The sequence below is a fragment of the Epinephelus lanceolatus genome, chromosome 14, assembly GCF_041903045.1.
Source record: "Epinephelus lanceolatus isolate andai-2023 chromosome 14, ASM4190304v1, whole genome shotgun sequence".
Classification (NCBI taxonomy): Eukaryota; Metazoa; Chordata; class Actinopteri; order Perciformes; family Serranidae; genus Epinephelus; species Epinephelus lanceolatus.
Genome location: NC_135747.1, coordinates 40,334,317 through 40,357,821, shown reverse-complemented (window position 1 = coordinate 40,357,821; position 23,505 = coordinate 40,334,317). Strand labels below are relative to the sequence as shown.

At 42.0% G+C, this 23,505-nt stretch overlaps 1 protein-coding gene across 1 annotated transcript in view; it reads left to right on the top strand.

Moving 5' to 3' along the window:
• pde1a (phosphodiesterase 1A, calmodulin-dependent) overlaps positions 1-20,392 on the top strand; it is a 44,634-nt gene extending 24,242 nt beyond the window's left edge. The window contains exons 3-16 of the mRNA XM_033617538.2: positions 186-299; positions 406-588; positions 3,209-3,275; positions 5,619-5,735; positions 6,663-6,803; positions 6,976-7,076; positions 8,447-8,572; positions 8,696-8,797; positions 13,572-13,692; positions 15,523-15,604; positions 17,418-17,538; positions 18,015-18,199; positions 19,705-19,893; positions 19,973-20,392. Of these exons, the coding sequence (XP_033473429.2) occupies positions 186-299; positions 406-588; positions 3,209-3,275; positions 5,619-5,735; positions 6,663-6,803; positions 6,976-7,076; positions 8,447-8,572; positions 8,696-8,797; positions 13,572-13,692; positions 15,523-15,604; positions 17,418-17,538; positions 18,015-18,199; positions 19,705-19,893; positions 19,973-20,031 (1,708 nt within the window). The 3' untranslated portion in view covers positions 20,032-20,392. The remainder of the gene's footprint in view (positions 1-185; positions 300-405; positions 589-3,208; positions 3,276-5,618; positions 5,736-6,662; positions 6,804-6,975; positions 7,077-8,446; positions 8,573-8,695; positions 8,798-13,571; positions 13,693-15,522; positions 15,605-17,417; positions 17,539-18,014; positions 18,200-19,704; positions 19,894-19,972) is intronic.
• Positions 20,393-23,505: the final 3,113 nt, after the last annotated feature.

Here is a 23,505-nt window from a genome sequence, read left to right as displayed (position 1 = left end):
CAGAAAGTTCATCTCCACCTGAACCAAATGACACATATCACAAATTTCCAATAGATAAAATCTGTAACTGATGAGTTAATAGACACTTTGGATAAATTGTGTTTTACTTTATTTGGTGATCATAGCTGCACATGAGTGTACTGTGTGTGACGTGTGTGTGTGTGTGTGTGTGTTTGTGTCATCAGGCTGAAGGGGGTCCTGGAGCAGATGGACCGGGGTGTCGTGGACCTGCAGGAGCTCCGCAGGAACCTGGAGCTCGCTGCTGCCATGTTGGACGCTGTTTACACTGATGAGACCAAGTAAGACTGACTGACAGACTGACGGATGAATGGATGTGAAGCTAAATAAATCCTCCTCATTGGTTGTCCCAGTTGTGACTGACGGGTGTTTCTGTCTGTCCTGCAGGCGTCTGCTGGACACCGAGGACGAGCTCAGCGACCTGCAGGCGGAGTCAGTGCCCAGCGAAGTTCGTGATTGGCTGGCATGTACCTTCAGCAGGAAGATGGGCGTGGCCAAACGTCGCCCCGAGGAGAAGCCAAGATTCAGGAGCATCGTCCATGCAGTGCAAGCTGGGATATTTGTGGAGAGGTAAAATTTTTTACTTCAATTTGACTTTATATTTCATTAATAGAGGTCAAGAGGAGCTGGTTGATTAGTAAGTTAAGTTTGTTACGTGAGCAAGTTGATTGAACACAACCCAAACGCACACAGCAATGGCAGTCAGATTTAGACAGCTCAGAGTTTTTGTAGTGGGTTTGCATTGGGTACTTAACCATAGTCAGTGTAGTACTGTCACTGAAGCTAAGCAATGTACTGCTGTGGAAAAAAAAAAAGTATTTTAGTCAGTCACTTTAGTCAAAGAAAACTTTTAATTCCATTTGCAGTATTATGTTTGTTGGTATGGCTCTGTTCTGGGGCCCCTCCGCATTTCCTCAGGCCTACACAGAAAACCTCTTCCACAAGCCTAAATGGAAAGCATAAGGCAAAGAGAGCACACCTCTCTGCCCTTCTGCATGCCTACTTGAAAGCCTAAGGCGGAGAGAGCACACACCTCTCCACCCTTCCACACGCCTGCATGGAAAGTCATAAGGCAGAGAGAGCACACCTCCCTGCCCTTCCATGTGCCTATGGAAAGGCTAAGGCAGAGAGAGCACACCTCCCTGCCCTTCCATGTGCCTATGGAAAGGCTAAGGCAGGGAGAGCAGCAGCAAAGACCCCCCAAGAACAGAACAGAGCAGCATCAATGACAAACAGAAATGACATTGATAAGTCAGACTCTATGCTCAGTTTTATCCACCTAAAAAAGATCAATATCAGTTTAAGTGTACGCTATAGAACATTCTCACCTTGGCATGGACAGTAATTTCTGATTGGAAGCTGTTATTTATCCTCTCTCCAAAGTCACCAGACTCCACTGACAAAAACAGTAATTTTAGTTTGCAGAGTCAGTTAGTCCGTGCTACTGTGACTTTGGTGAAGCCAAACTAACCCTTTAAAACACTAAAGTCACCCAATAAAATGAAATAAACTGGATCTGGACAGGATCATCTGTTGCAGAGAATCATCAGGCAGGCAGAATATCAGCTACAGGGCGCATGCAAACGAGACAATCTGGCGACTGACTGGGGGAAAGAGGGTGGTATAAACACTGATAGCGTGATTGGGAAGTGAGACACGCAGGTGAGCAGGAAGATGAGGGAGTCAGGTGGGCAGGATGAGTAAGGTCCCAGGGCATCTGGTGAACAGATGGAGTATGGCAATGAAGCTTGATAGAGACGCCAGCCTGTTCTCGTTTCCTGGGCATCAAATACCTCCACTTTGTCATGCCCTGCGGTGTGTGATATTGACGCTAAAGGCACCCTTTGGCGTCATCAGGCTTTCATGTAACAATGTAAACCCGTCTGTGCAATAGCTGACACCAAGAGAGACGAAATTGGACGTTTATCCAGGCGACCACAGGTTCTGTCCTACGTGGAACCAGAAGTTAATGGTTGTCATGCACTAAGTCACAGGATGTATTTAGGTCATCCTTACCAAGTAGGTTTGTTGCTTAAACCTAACAGCAACAATTTCACAATATCCAGCACATAGATGAGCTAGAGGTTGCCTTGTATGTTACTATGAGATGCCAAGGGGCGTGACAAAGTGTCCGTTTCTGACGACCCAGGAATAAGAACAGATTGGAGATACAGGAGCTGAAAGGAGAGACGGAGAGGCAGAAAAGGCAAGAAGAAACACAACTGAGAGAGCCATAGTTCAAGCTCTACAAATATTTACCATACATTTTTCATTTTGAAGTGTTTCTGCTGGGAGATGCAGTGTTTGGGCAAAAGAATATGAATAACCTCTGTGCACAAAGCTGCATAAAGAAACTGTTTTTGGTGTCGAAGAACTTGACATGCCTGCACAGAGCCCTGACCTCAACCACATCCGACACCTCTGGGATGGACTAGAGGACTGACTGTGAGCTCAGACCTTATTTTACAACACCAGTGTTAGATGTCACTGATGTTCTCGTGTTTAATCTGCTGCAGGAGTGAAGGCCGTTAGAGCAGCACATTCATGACTGTGGTTAGAAATCACATATTTAACAATCCAATCAAGGCCGTGCAGTGCAATATATTAATAACTGACTCATCAAAGTCCAGTCAGACGATTGTCTCGAACCAAAGAGCGACACTTTGAAATGTTCCCAGAGTTATTTTTGTCTCCGGCAGTAATCTGGAACACCTGAAGACGAAGCAGAAAACAATCATCAACTTCTTCCAAATAAACATCAGAAGGCATCCGGCCCCGACCTCACCGCAGATGTGATTACGAGGTCGAACATGAAGTGTAATGACGTTAGCGTGCCAGCGAGCTGGAGATGGAGATCATATAGGGAAACCATGAGGTCCAATGTCATTAGAGTGTAAATGACTCGCAGTGATAGAACAGTATCAGTTCATCTGCTGCGGCTTAATGACGCATGAAATCAAAAAATATCTGCTGCACTGAGGCGGTGAGCGCGCTCTCTCTCCGTGTGTGTTTGGAACACGGTTACCATGACGACCACCAATCCATCCTGGTCACAAACTGTGGAGGAGTGCGGCTGGAGGTCTGCGTGAGGAGTGTTTATGTGCATGCAACTGTCTGTATCAAGGTGTGAGATTTGTGCATGATATTTTTATCCGTGTGTGTGTGTGTGTGTGTGTGTGTGTGACATTAGGATGTACAGACGGACGTCCAACATGGCTGGTCTGACCTACCCTCCCACGGCTTTGACAGCTCTGAAGGTAAACACTGTTTTATCACTGCAGTCCCATCTGCAGGAAGTTGCATCACTTTATTATTTATTTTTAAAAACATAAATATACTTTTTTTCAGTCAGTCAGTTCCTGCTCTGGAAGACAGTTTTTTTCTCACCAGAAACTTGAAAGGAAAGGAGGCAGCAGGCAAGGAAAATAAATAAATAATGAATAAAGAAAAGTTATGGAAAGGACTGAGGAGTGAAAGAAAGGGAAGGAATGGAGAGAGGTGGGAATGAAAGGAGAGAGGTAAAGACAGGAAAGTGAAGAGGATGCAGGAAAGTATTAGCCAAAGTGAAAATAAAACTGAATAAGGAGATATGGAAGGACGCAAGGATGCAGATGAAGAAGGGAAAATGCAAGAAGGAAAGAAAGAGGAAGCAGAAGGGGAAGGAAAGTAGAGAGGAAAATGAAGAAGTGGATTAGGAAATGAGGAGGTAAGGACAAAGAAGTGCTGGAAGGGAAGGAAAGTAGGAAGTATAGAAGCAAAGAATGAGTTATAGATGATAGTAGGAGGTAGGAGAGGAACATAGGATGTAAAGAAGGAAAGTATGACTTGAAGGAGGTAGGAAAAGAAAGGAAGTGATCAGAGGGGGGAGAACGAGAAGGAAAGAAGGAGGTACTGAGGAGAGAAAAATGAAGAAGTGGCATTGGAAAAGGGGATGCAGGAAGGAAGTGGTAGGAAACTTAAGTAGGAGGTAAAGAAGGAAATAAGGAGGCAGAGAGGGCAATGTTGAGGACCAAAAGAAGGAGGAGGGAGAGAAAAGTAGGTGGTGTAGAAGGAAGAAAGATGATTGGAGAAGGTAAGGAGGGAACATAGGAGGTAGGGAAGGAAAAGTAGGAGGTAAAAAAGGTAAAGAGGAGATAAAGGAGGACATGAGACAAAAAGGAGGAGGCAGGGGAGTACACGTTGAAGACCAAAAGGATGAGAAAGGGAAGGAAAGAGGTGGTAAAGTAGGAGCTAGAGATGATAGGAGGACGTTGGGAATGAAGATAAGTAGAGGGGGAAATCAAGTGTGCTTTAATTATGCTGACTTATCCTTCCTTGCGTCCTCTCTCCTCACATAACCCCGAAATTATTCCCTCCCAGCCATCATTAAAAAATCTTCCAATCTCTTAAACGGACCTTGAGGAGCGAGGAGGTAAGGAGGCTTCTAGGCGGGCTTAGAGCAAGGAAACACAGGTGTTTGCTACATGGAAGTGTTTCATCAAGCGATGTGACATAAAAATGCAGCACCTCACATGTGGCATCGTAACTGGCTTTGCTAAAGACAGATGCTGAGGAACCAGGGATTTGTCTTGTGGCAGCTTCGGCTCCTCCGTCCTCACATCCTCTTCCTTGCATCCCTCTGTCACACATCCTCGCTGGAAGGAGCTAAGATGTGAGGAAGAGACGTGAGTGAGGAGCGAGGAGGAGACACGATGGCAAAAAGTAAAGCACCCTTAAAGGGGGAGTTGGAACGGAGGAGCAATGAAAGAAAAGATGGGAAGGGAAGGAAGAGTAAGGGACTGAGAGAAGGAGATGAGGAGGAAGGAAAGACAAGAAGGAAGAGAAGGAAAGGAGGAGGTAAGGAAGGAGAGTAGGAAGCGGATGAAGAAAAAAACGTGTCGTGTGTGTGATGACATATGTTTCCCCCTCAGCGCTTCCTGCACAAACTCAGAGAAAAAAAAATGAAATGAATCAGTAATTATTCTGCAGCCGTTTCTTATTAATGCTTTTATAATGATGTAAAACAGAAGCGGAAAACAATAAAAACTTTTGGAAGACAATAGGCCCACTGTATGAATCGTAATCCCAGCCATTTAAAATGTCATCATGCTCTAATGGATAATTATAATCATTAATTTAACAGGATATGCTGTTTGACCTCTCGATGTCAGCGAACGTTACAGTCACACTGCCCTCTACTGGCACACATCCCACATTACACTGACTGAAGACCACTGTGCTGTCCTGTTTCACAACCCCAATTCCCGAAAAGTTGGGACCCTGTGTAAAGCCTAAATAAAACAGAATGCAATGAATCTATTAAATGCAGTGCAAAGATAAGATACTTACTGTTAATGTACTCCAGTGCTGTCTGTGTTGTGTTGATATGAAGAGGCCCAGATCTTTGGAGGTGATCTCAGTTTGTGTATATTAATAAAAAAAACAATAAAGTTTATCAGTTTGAACATTGAATATTGTGTCTTTCTACTGTATGCAGTTGACTATATGTCAAAACAATTCGCAAATCAATGCGTTCTGTTTATATTTACACAGCGTTCAAACCTTTTTGGATCTGTGTTTCTACTGAATGTCCAGTCTGAATCTTACTGGTTGTTTTCCAGGAAGTGGATCAGTGGTCGTTCGATGTCTTTGCCTTCCACGAGGCCACCGGAGATCACGCCCTCAAGTTCCTGGTCTACGACTTGCTGACCCGCTATGACCTCATCAACAGGTTCAGGGTACACACAGCTTCATATGTTAACACCTGTGTGGTGGGTGGGGCCTCATGTCAGGATGGGTGGAGCTAGGTGTACTAATAGAGCTCTTTATGAAAAGGTTCATGACGAGTGAGGACGGGCTGCAATTAAATGTAGCTCACTAGTTTTGCTTAGCACAAAGACTGGAAATGGGGAAACAGCTAGCCTAGCTCTGTCTGAAGCTGCGTTCCATACTTTAATTTTTACTTTCAGTACGTACTGCAACTTTCCGAGTACGTATTGTTGCATGGAGGATGCAGTTACTTCTTTGTAACATTGCACTTTAAACTTTTCCCCTCTTTCTTATGCATACGTCACCTGTAGAAGCACAAAATTAACACACACACACACATATATAAAAATGTGTATTAATTATACACACAAGTCACTAAAAATGTAGCACTTGCACATAATCATGCTGTCATCTGTAACTGCAGCTTCTGTCATGTGTTGGTGAGCTGTAATCTGTCTGCAGCTCAGGCCACGTGATGAATCTTGTGGGACTGTGGGTCAGAATAGCCAGAAAATCATGCTGGCTTGAATACAACAAAATGAGCCTGGATGCAGGAGAACATCCTGGTATTTTTGGCACACTGCATCAGACATACTACACATTGGGACATACTAAATCTTTTTCTGGCATACTGAATGGTACGGTAATATGGGTACTGGAACACACTGTAAAGCTCACTAATACACATGCACAGTCTTGTTTGTTTTATTCATACAAAAACCAAAGTTGTGGTTTTATGGAGCAGTTATGTGCCAGACTACTTCCAGGACGTTACTTCACCTAGCTAAGACACAGTCTAGCGCGTAGAGCTACTAGATGTCTTTGGTTCTGGAAGACTGAGTATCCACATAGACAACATGTTGTACTCACAGCGCTCCGTGTGGTTCTGTGTCCAGATCCCGGTGCAGGCTCTGGTGCAGTTTGTTGAAGCTCTGGAGAACGGCTACAGCAAACACAGGAACCCCTACCACAACCTGATCCACGCCGCTGATGTCACTCAGACCGCACACTTCCTGATGCTACACACCGGACTGATGGTAACACACACACACACACTGACATAATTTTGTCACTCGACTGTGTCTCTCTGTCTCTATGGTCTCTATGGACAGTCACACTGTAGAAGTTTCTCCACAGTGTGACTGATATTAACCCACTCAGTTAACTCTGTGTGTGTGTGTGTGTGTGTGTCTGTGTGTGCGTATGCAGCACTGGCTCAGCGAGCTGGAGATCCTGGCGATGGTTTTTGCTGCAGCGATTCACGACTTCGAACACACAGGAACCACCAACAACTTCCACATCCACACCAGGTAACATGGACGTTGACATCATCACACTATTCTATACAGATGATCGAAGCATCTGATTGGACAGTGAAAGCTGTTTTCTCACAGACTCTGTGTGATGGAACAGATATAATTATATATCTCATGTCATCTTGTCTCTGTTTTGCAAATATAAGACATGACCGCTGCATGATTTCAGGTCTTTGGGTGTAACTTTGAAAGACAAAGGCTGATGTGAATGTCATTAGTTCTGCAGGTATTTGGTCACAAACCAAAGTACTGGACACTTAAATAGTTGACCTGATGATGGTGCTACATTAAAAGACAGAAAATCACCAGTTATTACAATTCATCCTCCGGGTAACATGAACATCTGTGACAGATTTCTTGGCAAACCATCCAATAGTTGTTGAGATATTTCACTGTGGACCAAAGTCGTCAACCGAGCGTCGTCGTCACAGAAGAGAAATGAAACATTGGATGCTCAAAAACATTGAATGAATCTCTTTACCAGACGCCTGTACTACGAAGCCACTGCAGCTTACCCAGGATATCTTTTCATTATCTGGTTGACTAACCTGTCACATTGTCCCCCTGGATAACTGCAGAGATGTAATCTGTAATCTAATCACGGAAAATGTTGAAACATTTAAAATGCTGTCCAAAAAGTCACCGCCAGCTGAGCCTTACATCACGTGTAGACATCACCAGGCTGTATGTGACATTAGTAAAGAGATGACGATGATGAAAGATGATGAAACTCTTCTGAATTTGTCACATAAAAGACTTTAAAGTAACACCAGACTGTTTCTGTCACTGGAGTAAAGGTTGGAGAAGTATCCCAGTTAATGACTGATGAGGTCTGTTATAATAATGGGAGCCCATTAACAGTGTGTGGATTGTTTTACTAATTAAAATATTATCTTTTTCCTCGTCCTCATCACACAGGTGTCTCATCTTATTTTGAGCTGCAGTGATGAATCAGAGTGTTAAAATAGCAACACTGTCGCTGTGGACTGAAATAAACTTTGCACAAGTTAAAATCATGTGTTTAGTGTGTAAAGGATATCTGTGTTTGTTAGAAGCTGTTTTAAAACCAGTGGAAATAATGAAATGACTCTACTGACCTCAAACAACATACAGGCTACTGTGTTTTACCTGAGACTCCAGGCTCTTGTCCATGGATAGGTTTTTCTTCAGTGGTCTGATTAGCCAGAGGTCGGGGTGTTCACAGGCTGTGATCTCACACTCTACACTAGCTGTTCAGCATCAGTTACCATGGTGATTTATCCCAGGCCTCAGGTGAATAACAAGAACATGTATGTACAACTTCTATGTATAATGCGACTGTAGCAAACGTCAGCGTCTGATTGGATGTCGTGTGTGTCCGTCAGGTCAGAGGTGGCCATTCTGTACAACGACAGGTCGGTGCTGGAGAACCACCACGTCAGCGCCGCCTACAGGCTGATGGCAGAGGAGGACATGAACATCCTGGTGAACCTGAACAAGGACGACTGGAGGTGCACACACACACACACACACACACACACACACACACGTGGGCCACATGTCACTGATGAGTTGATAGTTGCCATGGTGATCGATCACTGATTGTGTTGATCATGTGTACTGATTGTTGGCAGGGAGCTGAGGGCTCTGGTGATAGAGATGGTGATGTCCACAGACATGTCCTGTCACTTCCAGCAGATCAAGACCATGAGGAACTCCCTGACACAGACACACAGGTCAGTGCTGCAGCCGTGACCTCTGACCCCGTGACCTCATTTCTTTTTATAATATGTCATTTTATCTGTGTCGCAAAACGTACCTGCTTTTGCACAAAACCAAGACACTTTTCTTGCCATAATGTGGTTGTGTAATGTGTTGGTAACAAGACAAATTCTGTATGTTTGGGTGAGCTGAAAACATAAATATTGAGATTTTGGGCTGTTTTGCTTCTATAACTTGTCTTGCATATTTAAGCGCATATTTAATTAGATAATTTGAATTTGCATATTTAAACATTAAATTTCAGAAACCTTATTATAGCCTACTAAAAAATAATAGTCTTGGTGTAACTTTGGGGAGTTTCACGGTGATATCTAATGGTCAAAAAATTTCCCCATTCACCTGTAGTGTCTCACTTTTTGTCTTAAAATGTATGGAATTTTACAATACATATCTTTAAAGGCCATTTTCTCAAAAGTAGTTTCTCCTCACACTTTAAGCCAGTGTATTGTGATTTTATATCATTTTAAACTGTATATTCTTAATAACATTTTAGGTCTACATGTAAAGCAACAACTATAAACCCACTGTGCAACACACCAGTCCCATAATCTGTATTGGAACTATGTTACATTGCAGCGTCCCTGTCAAATAAATGAATAAATATAAAATGAATATATTAGAAGAAATCTCCACCTCACTAACATTTCCATACACCGACCTTTCCAAATTTATTCCTGTTTATATTCTGAAGGTTTGTACAGAGAGGTTTGTTCATGTTTAATTCATAGCCTGATTTACTGAACATTTCATCCCTAAAAACACACCAAATATGGCTTTTTTATGGCTGGTGACAGCATTTCCTGATTTATGGAGTGATTAAAAGAGATGTCTACAATCTTCTCTTTAAAAACTGTTAATGTGTCGACAAAGTAAAACAAGAATTCTGAGCATGGCTTTATCCAATGTTCAGATTTCTGCTCTAGAAATGTGCACAAATCAGCACGTATTTGAATAGATAATGAATCGTTATCATAGTTAAACATACATTTCAGAAAATTGGGGGGTGTTCAACACCTTTATCTCCAACAGTGAGTTTACATAGAAACTGCTCCAACCATTTCACTGTTGTGCACAGGTGTGGCAGGATTAATCAGCTGTGCGTGTATTTCTCAGTAACTGACAACAGCCTGTGCACCATATGTCACATATCCCGCAAATTAAAGAACAAGGGAACAAGGAAAACACAGGAAACCTCAGGCTCCCTACACAATAAAGGCTATTTACAAGATTATTTGCAAAAAGTTTTAATCTTATGAATGAACATTCATCATTTGGAAGAGGTTTTGATCAGACCCGACAATATCTATGGATTCAAAAGAACCACCGCTCATAGTTTACTGAAGAGGACGTAGACTTACTGTAGAGACATCTTGGTACATGCTAATGCAAATGATCTTTACATGATCAAATGTTCTTGTGGGTTGTGCCATGTTGGTAAAACATCATGTGCGCTGAAGCAGAACAAGTGAACACAAGAGTTTCATAAGGAGGAATGACAGAGTAGCAAACATGAAATCTCTTCATTAGGTTCCAGGACATCTGATCATATAATTACATGCGTGGTGGATAATGTGATGGGATCGTTGATGAAACACTTCCAGTGTGTGGATGAGAAAAATAATTCCCTTTGACCATATTGTTACGCTGAGCTCATCCTCTGCCTTTGTAACATCCAGTTTGGAAGAAGTTCAAACAAAGACTGTGTACTTTATTTCTCAGATTGTGCATGCATTGACCTGCAGTGTCTCTCCTTAATATGAGACATATATGCAGTTTTTTAAATATACACATTGTTTTTGTGTGGTAACAGGAATGTTTTGTAAAACAAGATATATGGCATAGATGTGTAATGATTCAGTTTTGGAATAGACTTGTGAAGATCTCTGATCAAAGGTTCAGTAAAAAGATATTTAATTGGGGTATCTCACATGGTCATCCTTGGGTTAAAGAGCTTGAATCCTTATTTTACTTGAACGATATGTCATTTATTTTTCAGAATAGGTTATCTTGTGATATTCAGGAGATTAGGAGTAAAATGTTCCTTACTTATAAAGAGAAATGGTCTGTTGATATTTGGTATGAACCAAAGTTGTGAACTAACTGTCTCATGAAGAACAGCTACAGCACAGAACCCTTTGTGAGGTATAATGTTAACAAAAGACAAAGATCTCTTTGTGCACAGCTACGTTCAGGAACGTAACCTCTAGCTCTAGAGACTGGTAGGGTTAGTAACTGTCCAGAAGAGGACAGACTTTGTTTATTGTGTGAATTAGGGGAAACTGAGAACGAAGTTCATTTTTTGTTTTATTGTCCTGCTTATGAGGCTCAGAGGGAGGTGTTATTACGTAGAATGCCTTCCTTCCATGTTTATTTCTTTGAGTTAGATGATTATGAAAAGCTTGAACTTTGTTTCAGGAAGTCTGCAAGGCCTGGGAGAGAAGAGAGAATATTTTGTTCAAGAATGAGCTGTTATAGTATGTTTGTTTCTTTTTTGTTATTTTGAAATTAACTGAATTGTTATGAATTATCTGTGAACGGTGCAACTATCTCTTTTGGTGTCTTATAAACCCATGAGGGTTGGGCACTTTTAGGTGCATGACACGGGAATAAAATAAACTAAAAAACTAAAAAAATAATAAACCAACTAACTATATAATAAGATAAATATCTTGTTATAATAAGAAGAGTTCCCTTTAATACTTTTTCTTTATGAACTTTTTTTTTAAAGAAAAGCAGTACACAAGAAAAAAGGAAAAAAAGACAAATATAAGGTCATGGGATGTTCACAAAGTCATGGCAAATTTTCCTGTTTTAAAGTAGGTTGTTGTATATGGTACGAACAATCATCATGTGGAATCTGTCTCATTGGCTGAATAAACACACCATTTCCTCCACTGTTCGCCCAATTCTTCTTGAAGTCATATGGAGTAGGTCAACTGTTCTGGAAGATGTAAGTGTTTAACAGTATTAACAAAGAGGCGAGCAGTGGGACAGTGAGAGCCAGAATTTTGGAATGGCCTTTTTACTTGCTGCCAGCAGGATCTTTAGATAGATATCATCTTTACTTAGTCTGTCAGGAATATGTCCAAGAAAAAGGGATGTAAATGTTATACTAAAACTAAAACCCAACGTTTTTGAAAATAGAATAGAAAAACAAGACCAGAAAACATGGGCATGGTCGACCATAATTTCTCCACAGTCCCTCCAGCAGCAGAGCCACTTGGTTGGTTGGTGCCAGTTTGTTTAGACTTCTGTTTGGGTGTGATGAAAACGCGAATCAGGCTTCCCCAGCAGAAGTCTCTCCAGGTCCGGGAGTTAGTGGAGGTTGACTGTGGCATTTCCCAGGCACTCAGCCACATGTCCTCAGTTTTTTCAGTGTCCAGCTCTTTTTCCCATCGTTGCTTCACATCATCTGCAGTGTCCTTATTCAGAGGTGTGATGGCATTGTTTTAGCTTGCTGATTATACCTTTATTACTGCCTGAGTTATAAGCATCAATAAATATATGACTGGCAGCTGGTGGTTCTCTTGGATTAATACCTTTTACCTTTTTTACAGAACTGTAAATACATGTAAACGTCCTGCCCACTGAAGCCTCATGTTTGACATAGATTATCAGAACTTTTAAGCTCACATTTTTCCACAATCTTGCACATGGAGGCACCAGAACAGGTCCATTGTCTAAATCCATGATCTTGTGATGCTGGGGTAAAGTCAGCATCATATATCAGCCATCTGAGCAATTTAACCTCTCTTTGTAGCTCGAAACGATTCATCACTTCTGCCCAGACTTAAATTCACCGTAATATTTCGCTCTCCTTGTAAAAACAACGAAGCAGTGACTGAAAAATTCACCCTTTTAATCTCAAATGAATCGTGAAATACACTTATTCCATTCTAAGAAGAGTTTCTTGTAACAAGACAATCATTTGGTGTCTGGTGATGAGGAGAAATATCTTGATATAATATGAAACTGATGCTGTGATTCCTGGAGTCAGTTGCAGTTTTAATTCTCTTTGTGTAACCTGACCATCGTCATCCTGCCTGGACTGGACTCATTCAGTGTTTCCAACACTCAGATGAAATCATTTTTTCATCTCACCTTTCAGGGCTGATTATTATATAAAATGCTGCAGCAGCTTTATAGAGGCTCCATCAGTGCACTGTGGCAGACTGCGTGTGTCTGCTCCATCTGATGAAGATCATCAGTGGGAGTTTGGTGAAATGGCCAACATAAGGTCCTGCAGACTGCTGGAGCAGACTGCTCTGAGCGTCCCTGTAGGGGCTTTCACAGCAGTGTTACTGAGTCTGACCAGAGTCCAGCTTCCCCTCTCTGCGTGTCAGACCTGCTGGAGGAGAGGAGGTGTGCAGGGAGGCAAGCTGTCACGCAGCTCAGCTCACGCTCGGATGAGATTTCGGGGAAGACGCTGTCATCAGCCTGTCGGCACGCTGGTTCTGCTTGTGTTACTGCAGCAGTGTCTGTCTGGAGAAGTGTACTCTGCACACTCAGATCCAAATACAAAATAAAAGACACAACACTGTGTGTTGAACATACGGGGCAGCAGTCCTTTTTCTTTTCCATTCAGTATCAGATTCATTACCACAGATTTTGCTGAAGGTTTAAAGGGTAATTCAATACTGTTGCCCGGTCCAACTACTTAACATTGTTACAGTTTATTATTGAATAATTTTAAAATGACTTTTGTCTTTGTCGTCTTTCTCTCTGCAGTCTAGACAAAGTGAAGGTTTTGTCTCTGATGCTTCACGCTGCAGACATCAGTCATCCAGCCAAAGCCTGGCCGCTGCACTACCGCTGGACTCACAGTCTGATGGAGGAGTTCTTCAGACAGGTACACACACACACATACACACACACACACACCAATGGCAAAATGTAACTATGTACTTTTACTCAAGTACTGCACTTAAGTACAAATTAGAGGTACTTTTACTTTACTCGAGTCTCTTCTTTTCATGCCAATTTTGGCTTCTACTCCACTTTGGCTTCTACTTTGTTGTTTTTGTTTACCTGCCCAGGGACAACAGATGCAAATCAGCTGCTAGCTAAGGGGCCGTACACATGCCACATTTTTTGCGCCCTCAAATTCATTGTTGTTAAAGTAGATGCACAGCAGGCACTCTCAAACCCCACAGCGATGCCGTCGCAGCATGTGTTCCCAAGTGCCTGTTTTTCAGGGCGCAGAGAGATAAACTGAATTCAACTTTTGAAATGCAACAGCACAAACTGCATGTCATGTGATGACGACCAACCAATCATAGCCTTCATCTGTAAATATCAGTCTGTTATACATATTTAGAATAAGTTGATCATGTTAGTGCAGGGCTGCCGGAGCTTTACATGTGACCCACTGACAACAGGCCGACACACAAACAGCGCCTGAAGGATGATCAGCTCTGCACTCTTGAAAGCTGGCACAGGAAAGACATGAGAGTAGCACGCTGCGCCTGGCCTTGTGTTTTCCAGGCGGTTAACAATGCGGCATGTGTACGGCCTCTAGTGTTCTAGGGGGGAAGTTTTATTGGAGGCGGATGTGGAAGTTAGTGTCGCCTTGGTTCCCTCATCAAAACGCCGCTGGGATTTTTTCATTTGATTTTAGGTTATTGCAGAATATAAGCTCTGTTGAGAACAGTCTTTCATGTGGTTACGCATTTTGTTCAGCAAGATGATCTTTATCAATAACCATCGCTTTTATGATTTTTGAAACATACATTCAACCGTCAGAAGTAAAAAACTAAATGGCAAGGTCGTATGACAACATCACCACCACAATGAGGCTGCAAAGCCATGTTCGGCGTGATGATGTCCTGTCATCTCATTTAGCCGCTTGTCTGTTCTGAAGCTTTTATGAGACACATAAAAGCTTCAGAACAGACAAGTGAGGTATTTACTGACAAAACTGTGAAAGTCTCTTAAGCTTGTGTTAACCACAGATCTTATTTCAGGCACCTAACCAACAACCCACTGACTCTGAGACGAGGGAACTGGAAGATCTAAAATGTTCACTCATTTACAGCTTCCCGGACTCAACACTGGGGCACTGAAATAGATTCAATTGAATTAAATAAAAAAAAATGTATCTGCCTGCTTCAGTTTCTTGTTACTTTATTATGATCTTTGCAGTTATTTGATTGAATTAAAAAAAGAGATCTGTTTCCGATTTATTTCAATGATGCTGACCTGGATGTAGATCCCTACGCAGTTAGATGCAGTGGTGCTTACAGGTGGATACTTTTGGTTATTTACTCTAAACTGATTCATGTAAAAATTGTGTTTATTGGAAAGCTGCAGGAGGCTGTGCAGCCTGTTGTGATATTGGTTGTTTTGTGGGAGTCGTCATTTCTCAGAATCTCTAAAACAAAAGTAGCGAGTGCAAAATTTGCATGAACCACAGAGCTTCAAACGTCGTATTGACAACATTTTCCTTTAAATGGGGCTATTTTAACTGTCTGTTAATGATATGGTTCTATTTGCAAAAGGAAAGGTAATAATTTATTGTGTGGTCAGATTGCTTTTCTTCTCTGTCTGTTTGAATTCACACTGTTTGCTTGTTATGCTCAAGTGACAATACGTGGATGTAAATATCACACAGTTGATTTGAGGACTTAAAAAAAGAAATCACACCATGTTCATGTTGCCGTGGTGACTATTTCTCTTCCAGGGAGATAAAGAGGTGGAGCTCGGCCTTCCTTTCTCTCCTCTCTGTGACCGCAAAGCCACCATGATCGCCCAGTCACAGATAGGTAAGAACTACCATCAACCAATAACAACTGAGGACAGCAGGCAGGTGAGGAGTTCGTTAACTAGTAACAGACACAAGGAGGATGATACCACTGACTCCTGACAGGAGGCTGTCGGTGTTCATTAACCTGAGTTCAACCACGGCATCTGCTGGTGGTTTGAAGAACTGATCTCATTCACAGACATTTGAGGGATAGGTCTGATTATTAAAGAAATACTTCACGCCCCCAAATGATCATTAGTATATCAGTCACTCAGCCTGTGTTATTTTGAATTTATGAAGAAAACTTTGTTTTTCTCGCATGCTTCCACGCTGAACAAAGAATCTAAAAATTGAGAAAATTATTGATGAATTGAAGTCATAGGGGTCCACGTTTAACAACAGTGAAACTATATCAAAACATCTGTTTACAAAGTGTCACACAACTCGTTCAGTACAATCCAAGTCTCATTTATGGAGTCGTAGGCTCAGGACTTCCCAAACAAGCAGCCCTTTCCAATGGGGAACTGAACTAAAACTGAAATTTATCTTTGCTCTCTTCAAAACCAAATTCCACCGACAATAGCAGTAATTTTATCTTGTCAAACATGGGAGCTGCTGGTCTAAGGGAGCGATCACACCGAGATGAAACGCCGGAAATGCGACGCCAGTAAAACCATTGTTTCCCTATGATATGGCGCGTCTGAGCGGTGATTCAAGCGTATTTTTAGATGCGTGTTTTTGTAGACGCTTCTTTTTAGACGTGCGTTTATAGACGCGTGTTGACGCTGAAAAGTTAAAATATTTTCAACTTTTTGAGTGTCAGACGCCAGTAGCTAGCTCGTATTGAATAAGCGCTTCCAGTGTTTCAAGCGTCTTTGAAGCATCCACGTCTCTAGCATCTCATTTCTGTGTGATCGCCCCTTTAGGCTGCCTCAATTGGTAATGTTTTGGTGTTTCAAAGGGATAGTTTGGATTCATCAAAATCACACAATAACACAAAGTCACACAATAACACAGTCAAACTAACTGATCAATTCAGCGGTGAACCTGCAGCTCCTGTGTTCAGTGAGGTAAAATTACTGTTTTTGTCAATGGAGTCTGGCTTTGTAGAGAGCATCAATAAGTTTCACTCCTTGTTCAGCTTCCTGTCAGAAAGGTCTGTCTGTCTGGGAAGTGCTCAGCAGACCATTGGATAAATGAGACTTGTTTTATACTGCACGAATTGTGTGAAAGTTTGTAATCAGATGTTTTGATATAGTTTTGCTGTTGTTACACGTGGATCTCTATGGCTTCAATTCATCCAGAATTCTCTTTGTCTCTGGATTCTCCATTTGCCATGGAGGCATGCAAGAAAAAGAAAGTTCCCCTCACAAATTCAGTGTAATGTGACGTTAGCTCCCTCAGTGACATTTTACTGGCTCCGAACCGTAGCTGGGGACACGCTGGTTTATTAGCATAAAATTAGCTTGGCTTGTTATTAGCTGGTTACTAGCTTCTAGTATTCCGGTCAAATCTGCAGAAGGAAGGATGGCGAGGCGTTCAGGTGCCATTCACCAGCGATGGCTTTATTGCAGTCTTCACCACAAAAAAACAAACATGGCCTTCTCATGACGTTGAACTAAGCTCATCTAGACACTTAATTCTACTGCTATCATCACTCGTTGCCTTCTGCCGTCTTCACCATGACACCCTGAGAGAGCTGCTTCCCTCCACATGCAAACACTGAAGCACACGTCACCCTCACAGGTTACCTTCAAGGCTACCTTTCTACTCCTTCATCCTCCTACCTTTCCTTCTTGCCTTTCTTCATCCGTCTCTTTTCCTGGTTGCAGGTTTCATTGACTTTATCGTGGAGCCCACTTTCAGTGTTCTGATCGACACGACAGAGAAGGTGATTGGTCCTCTGATAGAAGAAGACAGGAAGGCCAAAGAAACTGGAAACAGGAGGTCCAGGTACTACTGCTACTAATACTTCTGAGGGAAGTGGTTACAACATAAAAGTGATCACAGTTCCACTTCCACATAAATACTTTCTCCACAAGTATGATAGATGTAAGGGTGGGTGTTGAAAATTGGTCTTGAACTCGTACTAGTTCCCTCCTCCTCATTTAATCGTCAGTCTGAAAGATGAGCAACTGTGTTAGAAAACTCATCCAATGTTCTCTCCCCAGATTATGATTCTGACATCCAAAGTCAGGACATTGGCCGATACCAAGTACCAATCCAATAGTTGTACTATTTTTTTCTAAAATGTAAAGTATTAATAGAAACAGTCAGCGGTTTAAATCAGTTTCACCAGTTTACATGGACTTCCTGGTTGTTTAAGACGAGGCCATCGTCTTATATGATTGGACGGAATATGGACACTTCTGTGGGGCACCATTGGTTTTGACCTTCCCCTGCTGGTCCGTAACTCTGCTCTGTTGCAGCCTAACAGGAAGCGGTACAGTTACCGTGGAGTCGGTGCAGAGACACAGTAGTAATCGCCACGGGAACAGCGATGATGGACAGTTGGACTTTTCCCTGACAGCCATCGACCTGCCGGCGATGAAGCTCCACCTATCCAGCGTCATCGGCAGCAACAAGGACAGATGGAAAGAGCTGTCTGTGCATGGTACACACGCACACACACACACAAGTGGATTTAAAGGCACAATACACTCAAAATCATACATTTGTAGCTCTGTACATTAAGTTTGTTGTCATCAGTCCTCGAAAATGCCATAAATTCAGTTCATGTCTCTCTGCTTAAACTGCATTATCTGTATTTCCTGGGTTTGAAAAATGACTTGGCTCTGTTTCATTACACAGAGGGGAAAAAAAGGCTAAATAGGGGACATTGCTCTCAGTAGGGCACCTCCTTTGATGTCTGACAGTCATTAGTCTAATTAGTGTTGACAGAAGGTGACTTCAGTGGAGTGTTAAACAGTGCCGGATGATAACAGGTGAAACATTTGGCTGACTCTTCACCATAAAACTGTCGGTCTGGCACCGACTGAATTATCTCAACAACTGCTGGAGAGACTGCCATGAAATTTTGTACAGATATTCAAGGTCCCAAGACAATGGATCCTGCTGACTCAGGTGATCCTCTGAGATTTTGGTTTTAGCAAAATCTCTTGAAAACACCACTACTACAAGTGTGTTACATTACATACACTGCTACATGTAGCTACATGCTGACATTAGAGAAACCAGTGATCTTGGTTGCCAGTGTTGTTAAGTTCTCTCCAATTTCGGATCATATTCCTGCTGGAACGTGTCTGGTTGTGTTTAGAAGGAGGCGCTGGTGATAGCTGTGGCCGCAAGCGAGTTTTCAGTTTATGCATTGGTCTGTCCTTCCGTCCCATTCTCATGAACACGATATCTCAAGAACACCTTGAGGGAATTTCTTCAAATTTGGCACAAACACTCACTTGGACCTAAGACTGAACTGATTACATTTTGATGGTCAATGATCAAAAGTCAAGGTCACTGTGACCTTGCATCTGGCTCATTCTTGTCAACATGATATCTCAAGAACACCCTGAGGCAATTCTTTTCAAATTTTGCACAAACGTCCACTTTGAGTCAACCGATTCTGAACCGATTAGAATTTGATGGTCAAAGGTCAAGGTCAATGTGGCGTTGTTAGTCACATTCTTGTGAACGTTATATCCCGAGAACACCTGGCAGGAATTTTTAAAAATAAATCTGGCACAACCATCTAAACGTCTACTTGGACTCAAGGAACAACTGATTAAACTTTGGTGGTCAAAGGTCACTGTGACCTTGCGTCCATCTCATTTTGCAAACTTGATATCTCAAGAAGGGAATTGAGGGAATTTCCTGAAATTCAACACAAATGTCCACTTGGGTTCAGGAATTAACTGATTAGGATTTGGTGGTTGAAGGTCAAAGTCAAGGTCACTGTGACCTCACAAAACACATTTCTGGCCATTATTCAACATCATATCTCAGGAACAGAAGGAAGACATTTGGTCAGATACTGAACTGGTGACTCTAATCTTGGGTGTCCACCTGACATTGTGCTGACTGTATAGATCTTATGGGCTGCCGGAGGGAAGATGTGAAGCATTCATGTTTTCTGTAACTTAAATGTTCCTGTTTTGTGCGCAGAGCTGGCCAGTAAGGAGAAAGAGGAACAACAGGAAGAGGAGTCTAATGTCAACTCAGATATCCAATCACACGCCTCACCCAGTCACAGTGTCCCTGATGGACAAACCTCTGACCAATCACAGAACTCTGAGGCCTGTCCTCCTGATGAAACACAAGAAGACAAGTCACCTGTCCACCTGACCTGGAACGGTACTAACATGACATCATTCGGACACATTTCTTAAACCGTAACTGTCAGTGAGCTGAGCTGTTGTGGTAACCATTACAGGGGCGGGGCCAGGTGAGGAGAAGGAGGAGGACGGTGATGAAGTGCCTGAAAACGCCTGATGGCGCTCCACCTTGAACTCACCACTGTATCTGACTGTGGCTGATCACCATGTCAACAGGTGGTGCGGTGCAGTGACAACGAGGGTTCAGACTCTTCTGTTTAAACACAGCAGCCAACTCAAAGGCCCCTCAGTGGCCCCTAAAGGGCCACTAGACCTTATGTTTACAACTGACCATGAAAATACCACATTCAAAGTGACGACATTCATCAGATAACAGCTTCTTAGCAGCTTCACGGCCCATGGTTCACTGTGGTGAAAGTGTTTATGATTTTATTAGCAGCTCAGAGGAACAATGTCTGTGAAATTAGTGGAAATATCAAAATTTGAATAAAAATAAAGACAGGCAGGTGAAAACCAAAGAGTGGCTGTTGATGGTTAAGGCAGGCTTAATGTCTGTCAGCTGGAGGAATGAGACATGGAGCTGTGAAGACGCGGTTGTGGAGGTTTTGTGAATGAAGCTGAGCACAGGGACAGGTGTGTGGTTGTACACCTCTTATGTTAGAAGTGATTTCTGCTTCATTTTCTCTTCTGGGATCATATTATTAAGCAGATTGAGCTTCTGGCCACGCCCCCAAATATGTGATGTCAGAGCTGTCAGAGAATCATCAAAACATCCTCCAGGATATCGGAGCTGTTGTTAGCCACGTTAGCGGCAGAGCTTTGACTCCAGACTGAGATATTGTTGGATTGTTTGCTGTAAAATTGTGTACAGATGTTCATGGTTCCTGAAGGATGAATTGTATCTACTTTGGTGATTCTCTGACTTTTCCTCTAGCGCCACCAAGAGGCTGTTTTATTTTTCTTGTAGTGAAGTGTCTTAACAACGATGAATTGTAATAACTTTGTGTCTAGCGCTGTCATCACATACATGAGGAAAAAACCTGCAGAACTGAAGACATTCCTATTAGCCTCAGCTGTACAATGTGCTTAGTACCAGTTAGCAATGTTAGCATGCTAACACCCTAAACTAAGGCCCCATCTACACGTATACAGGTATTTTTGAAAACATTTATTTTCCTCTTTGTTTTGGCCTTGTGTCCACAAGCAAACAGAGTTTAGTCAGGACCACTTTAGTCAAAGAAAACTTTATTTCCATTTGCAGTATTATATTTGGTGGTATGGCTCTGTTCTGGGGCCTCTCTGCCTTTCCCAGGCCTACGCAGAAAGCCTAAGGTGAAGAGAGCACACTGTTCTGCCCTTCCACGCGCAAACAAGGAAAGCCTGAGGCAAAGGGAGCAAACCTCCCTGCCCTTCCATGCGCCTACATGGAAAGCCTAAGGCAGGGAGAGCAGCAGCAAAGACCCCCCAGGAACAGAAGAGAGCAGCATCAATGACAAACAGAAATGACATTGATAAGTCAGACACAGCATGAAAAGGAGGAGCTGGGCTGGAGGCAGGTTGTAAAGCAGCTTGCAGAGGAAGCAGCAACAGTAGGCAGGCCAGAGCAGTTTAAATAGGGCACCCTGAATCGCTTCTGCATTGTAGTGTGTACAGAGATATTTTGTAAAATAATTGCTGTGTGGACAGAATTTTCCTTTATTTAAACGGAGGGGGAAAATATTCATTTTGAAAATATCTGCATATGTGTAGACGGGAATGTCAGAATGTCAACTTAGTAAACATTATACCTGCAAAACATTAGCATGTTAGCTTTACTATTGTGAAAGTATTTAGCTCAAAGCACCGCTGTGCCTAAGTAGCCTCACAGAGCCGCTAGCATGGCTGTATACTGTTAGCCTTGTTGTTACTTGATTGGTCGGTGATATTTTGTTTCCTAGGACGGAAGTTACAGATGAGGGGAAAAGCCTTTACACACCAGGGATGGAAGAAAAAAACAAACATAAAAAATTGTTGATGATTGTTTTGCGTTCAACCTTTCCCACCAAGACCGACACAAATGTTGGTGTTCTTGTACTGAAAATGAAAGGTTAGCATCATACAGCCGTTGACTGACCGTGTGTACAGCATTAATAACTAATGTAACATTACTGTTTATCCTATATAGTCAGGTTTTATAGTTTAACTTTTACAATGACTACATATCATTTTTGACACATGAATCCTCTACAACATAACGTTAGCCAATGCACATGGATGTTAATATGTTACCTAAACAACGAAGTGTGTTTAGCCTAACTACTCACTGTCACAGTTAAGTTTAACTGCTAAGTTACACTTTCTCAGATGCTCTGTTTGTGTTTGTGTCTTTATAACCTTGTTTGTCACTGTGTTGTGAGACCACAAATTGATCAATTAACAATATAGACATAGTTATGGGACAGTATAAAGACAACTATGATGTCAAAGTCCGAGAAAATATATTGATCACATGAGCAAAAGTTGTTGGCTTGTTTTTATGGTATTTGAAATTTGTGGATATCTAACCACCTGTGCAAACAAACAAAAAACAAATAAACAAAAAAAAACTGCATGGCAAAATACAAATGTTTTGGATTCAGTGTGGAAAGGCTCATAGAGATCAAATTTTTTTTTTTTACCTTAATGTGCAATTAATATGCACAAATTTATCACTCTTGGTCTGAAAAGACCTTAAAAATGGCACTTTCTTTGCTGTACAATCTTAAACGTGTGTTCAGACTGAACACAGAGCAGCTTTCAGAGACGATGCGATAAAGCCAATCAAAAGATGCACATGGAAAATCATTGGAGTTGGTGTAAAGTGATGTCAGTGCAAGCTGAAATTATTTCAGCACTCAGCTTCATGACCGTTAGGTTTAAAAAAAAAAAAAAAGAAAGAAAAAAAAAAATGTGACCAAAAGCAGAACAACCACCTGTACAGGTGTGAAAAGTGAATTTCTTTTGTTTCAATTGCATGACTTTCACCACTGGAGTGTTTTTGCATTTCATGTACAAATGGCCAGTGTACAGAGCTGTGGCTGTTAGCTGACTAACAATATGTACCAAATATGTGTGTTTAAAGCAAACTAGAGAAAGTGGCTTAGCAAAGGTCATCATTGTGTCCCTGTGAAGAAGGTGACTATAGTGCTAGCACTCATAAATCACAATACCCTCTTAAAGACACAGTGAAATTAAAATACATTTCCCAAGATCTATTCCGGTGACCCTGTACTAGTTGTTCAGTAATTACTTACAATTAAAAAATACAAACCCCCTCCCATTGGGACCCTGGGTTATCAGTCCCACAAAGGATTTAAATTCCTCACGTTGTTATTCTCCATTTTCCTCGAGAGTTCGTCACATTACAGGAGCTGAAGATGCTCTAACTGCTGTTTCACTGTGACTTTAAGAGATGCATTTGTTCTAAGCAGACCAAATGTTTACCTGTACCTGTACCTGCTGTGACATCACTGATTGGGGCGTGGCCAAAGGCTTGAACCTCAGAGAGCAGCAGCAGTGAATCAGTGGTTTCTAATCAGAGTTTACATGTGACCACTTTAACTGAAGCTTTTTTGTTTTCTTACAACATGGGTCGTCTTGTACTTTTGGCCAA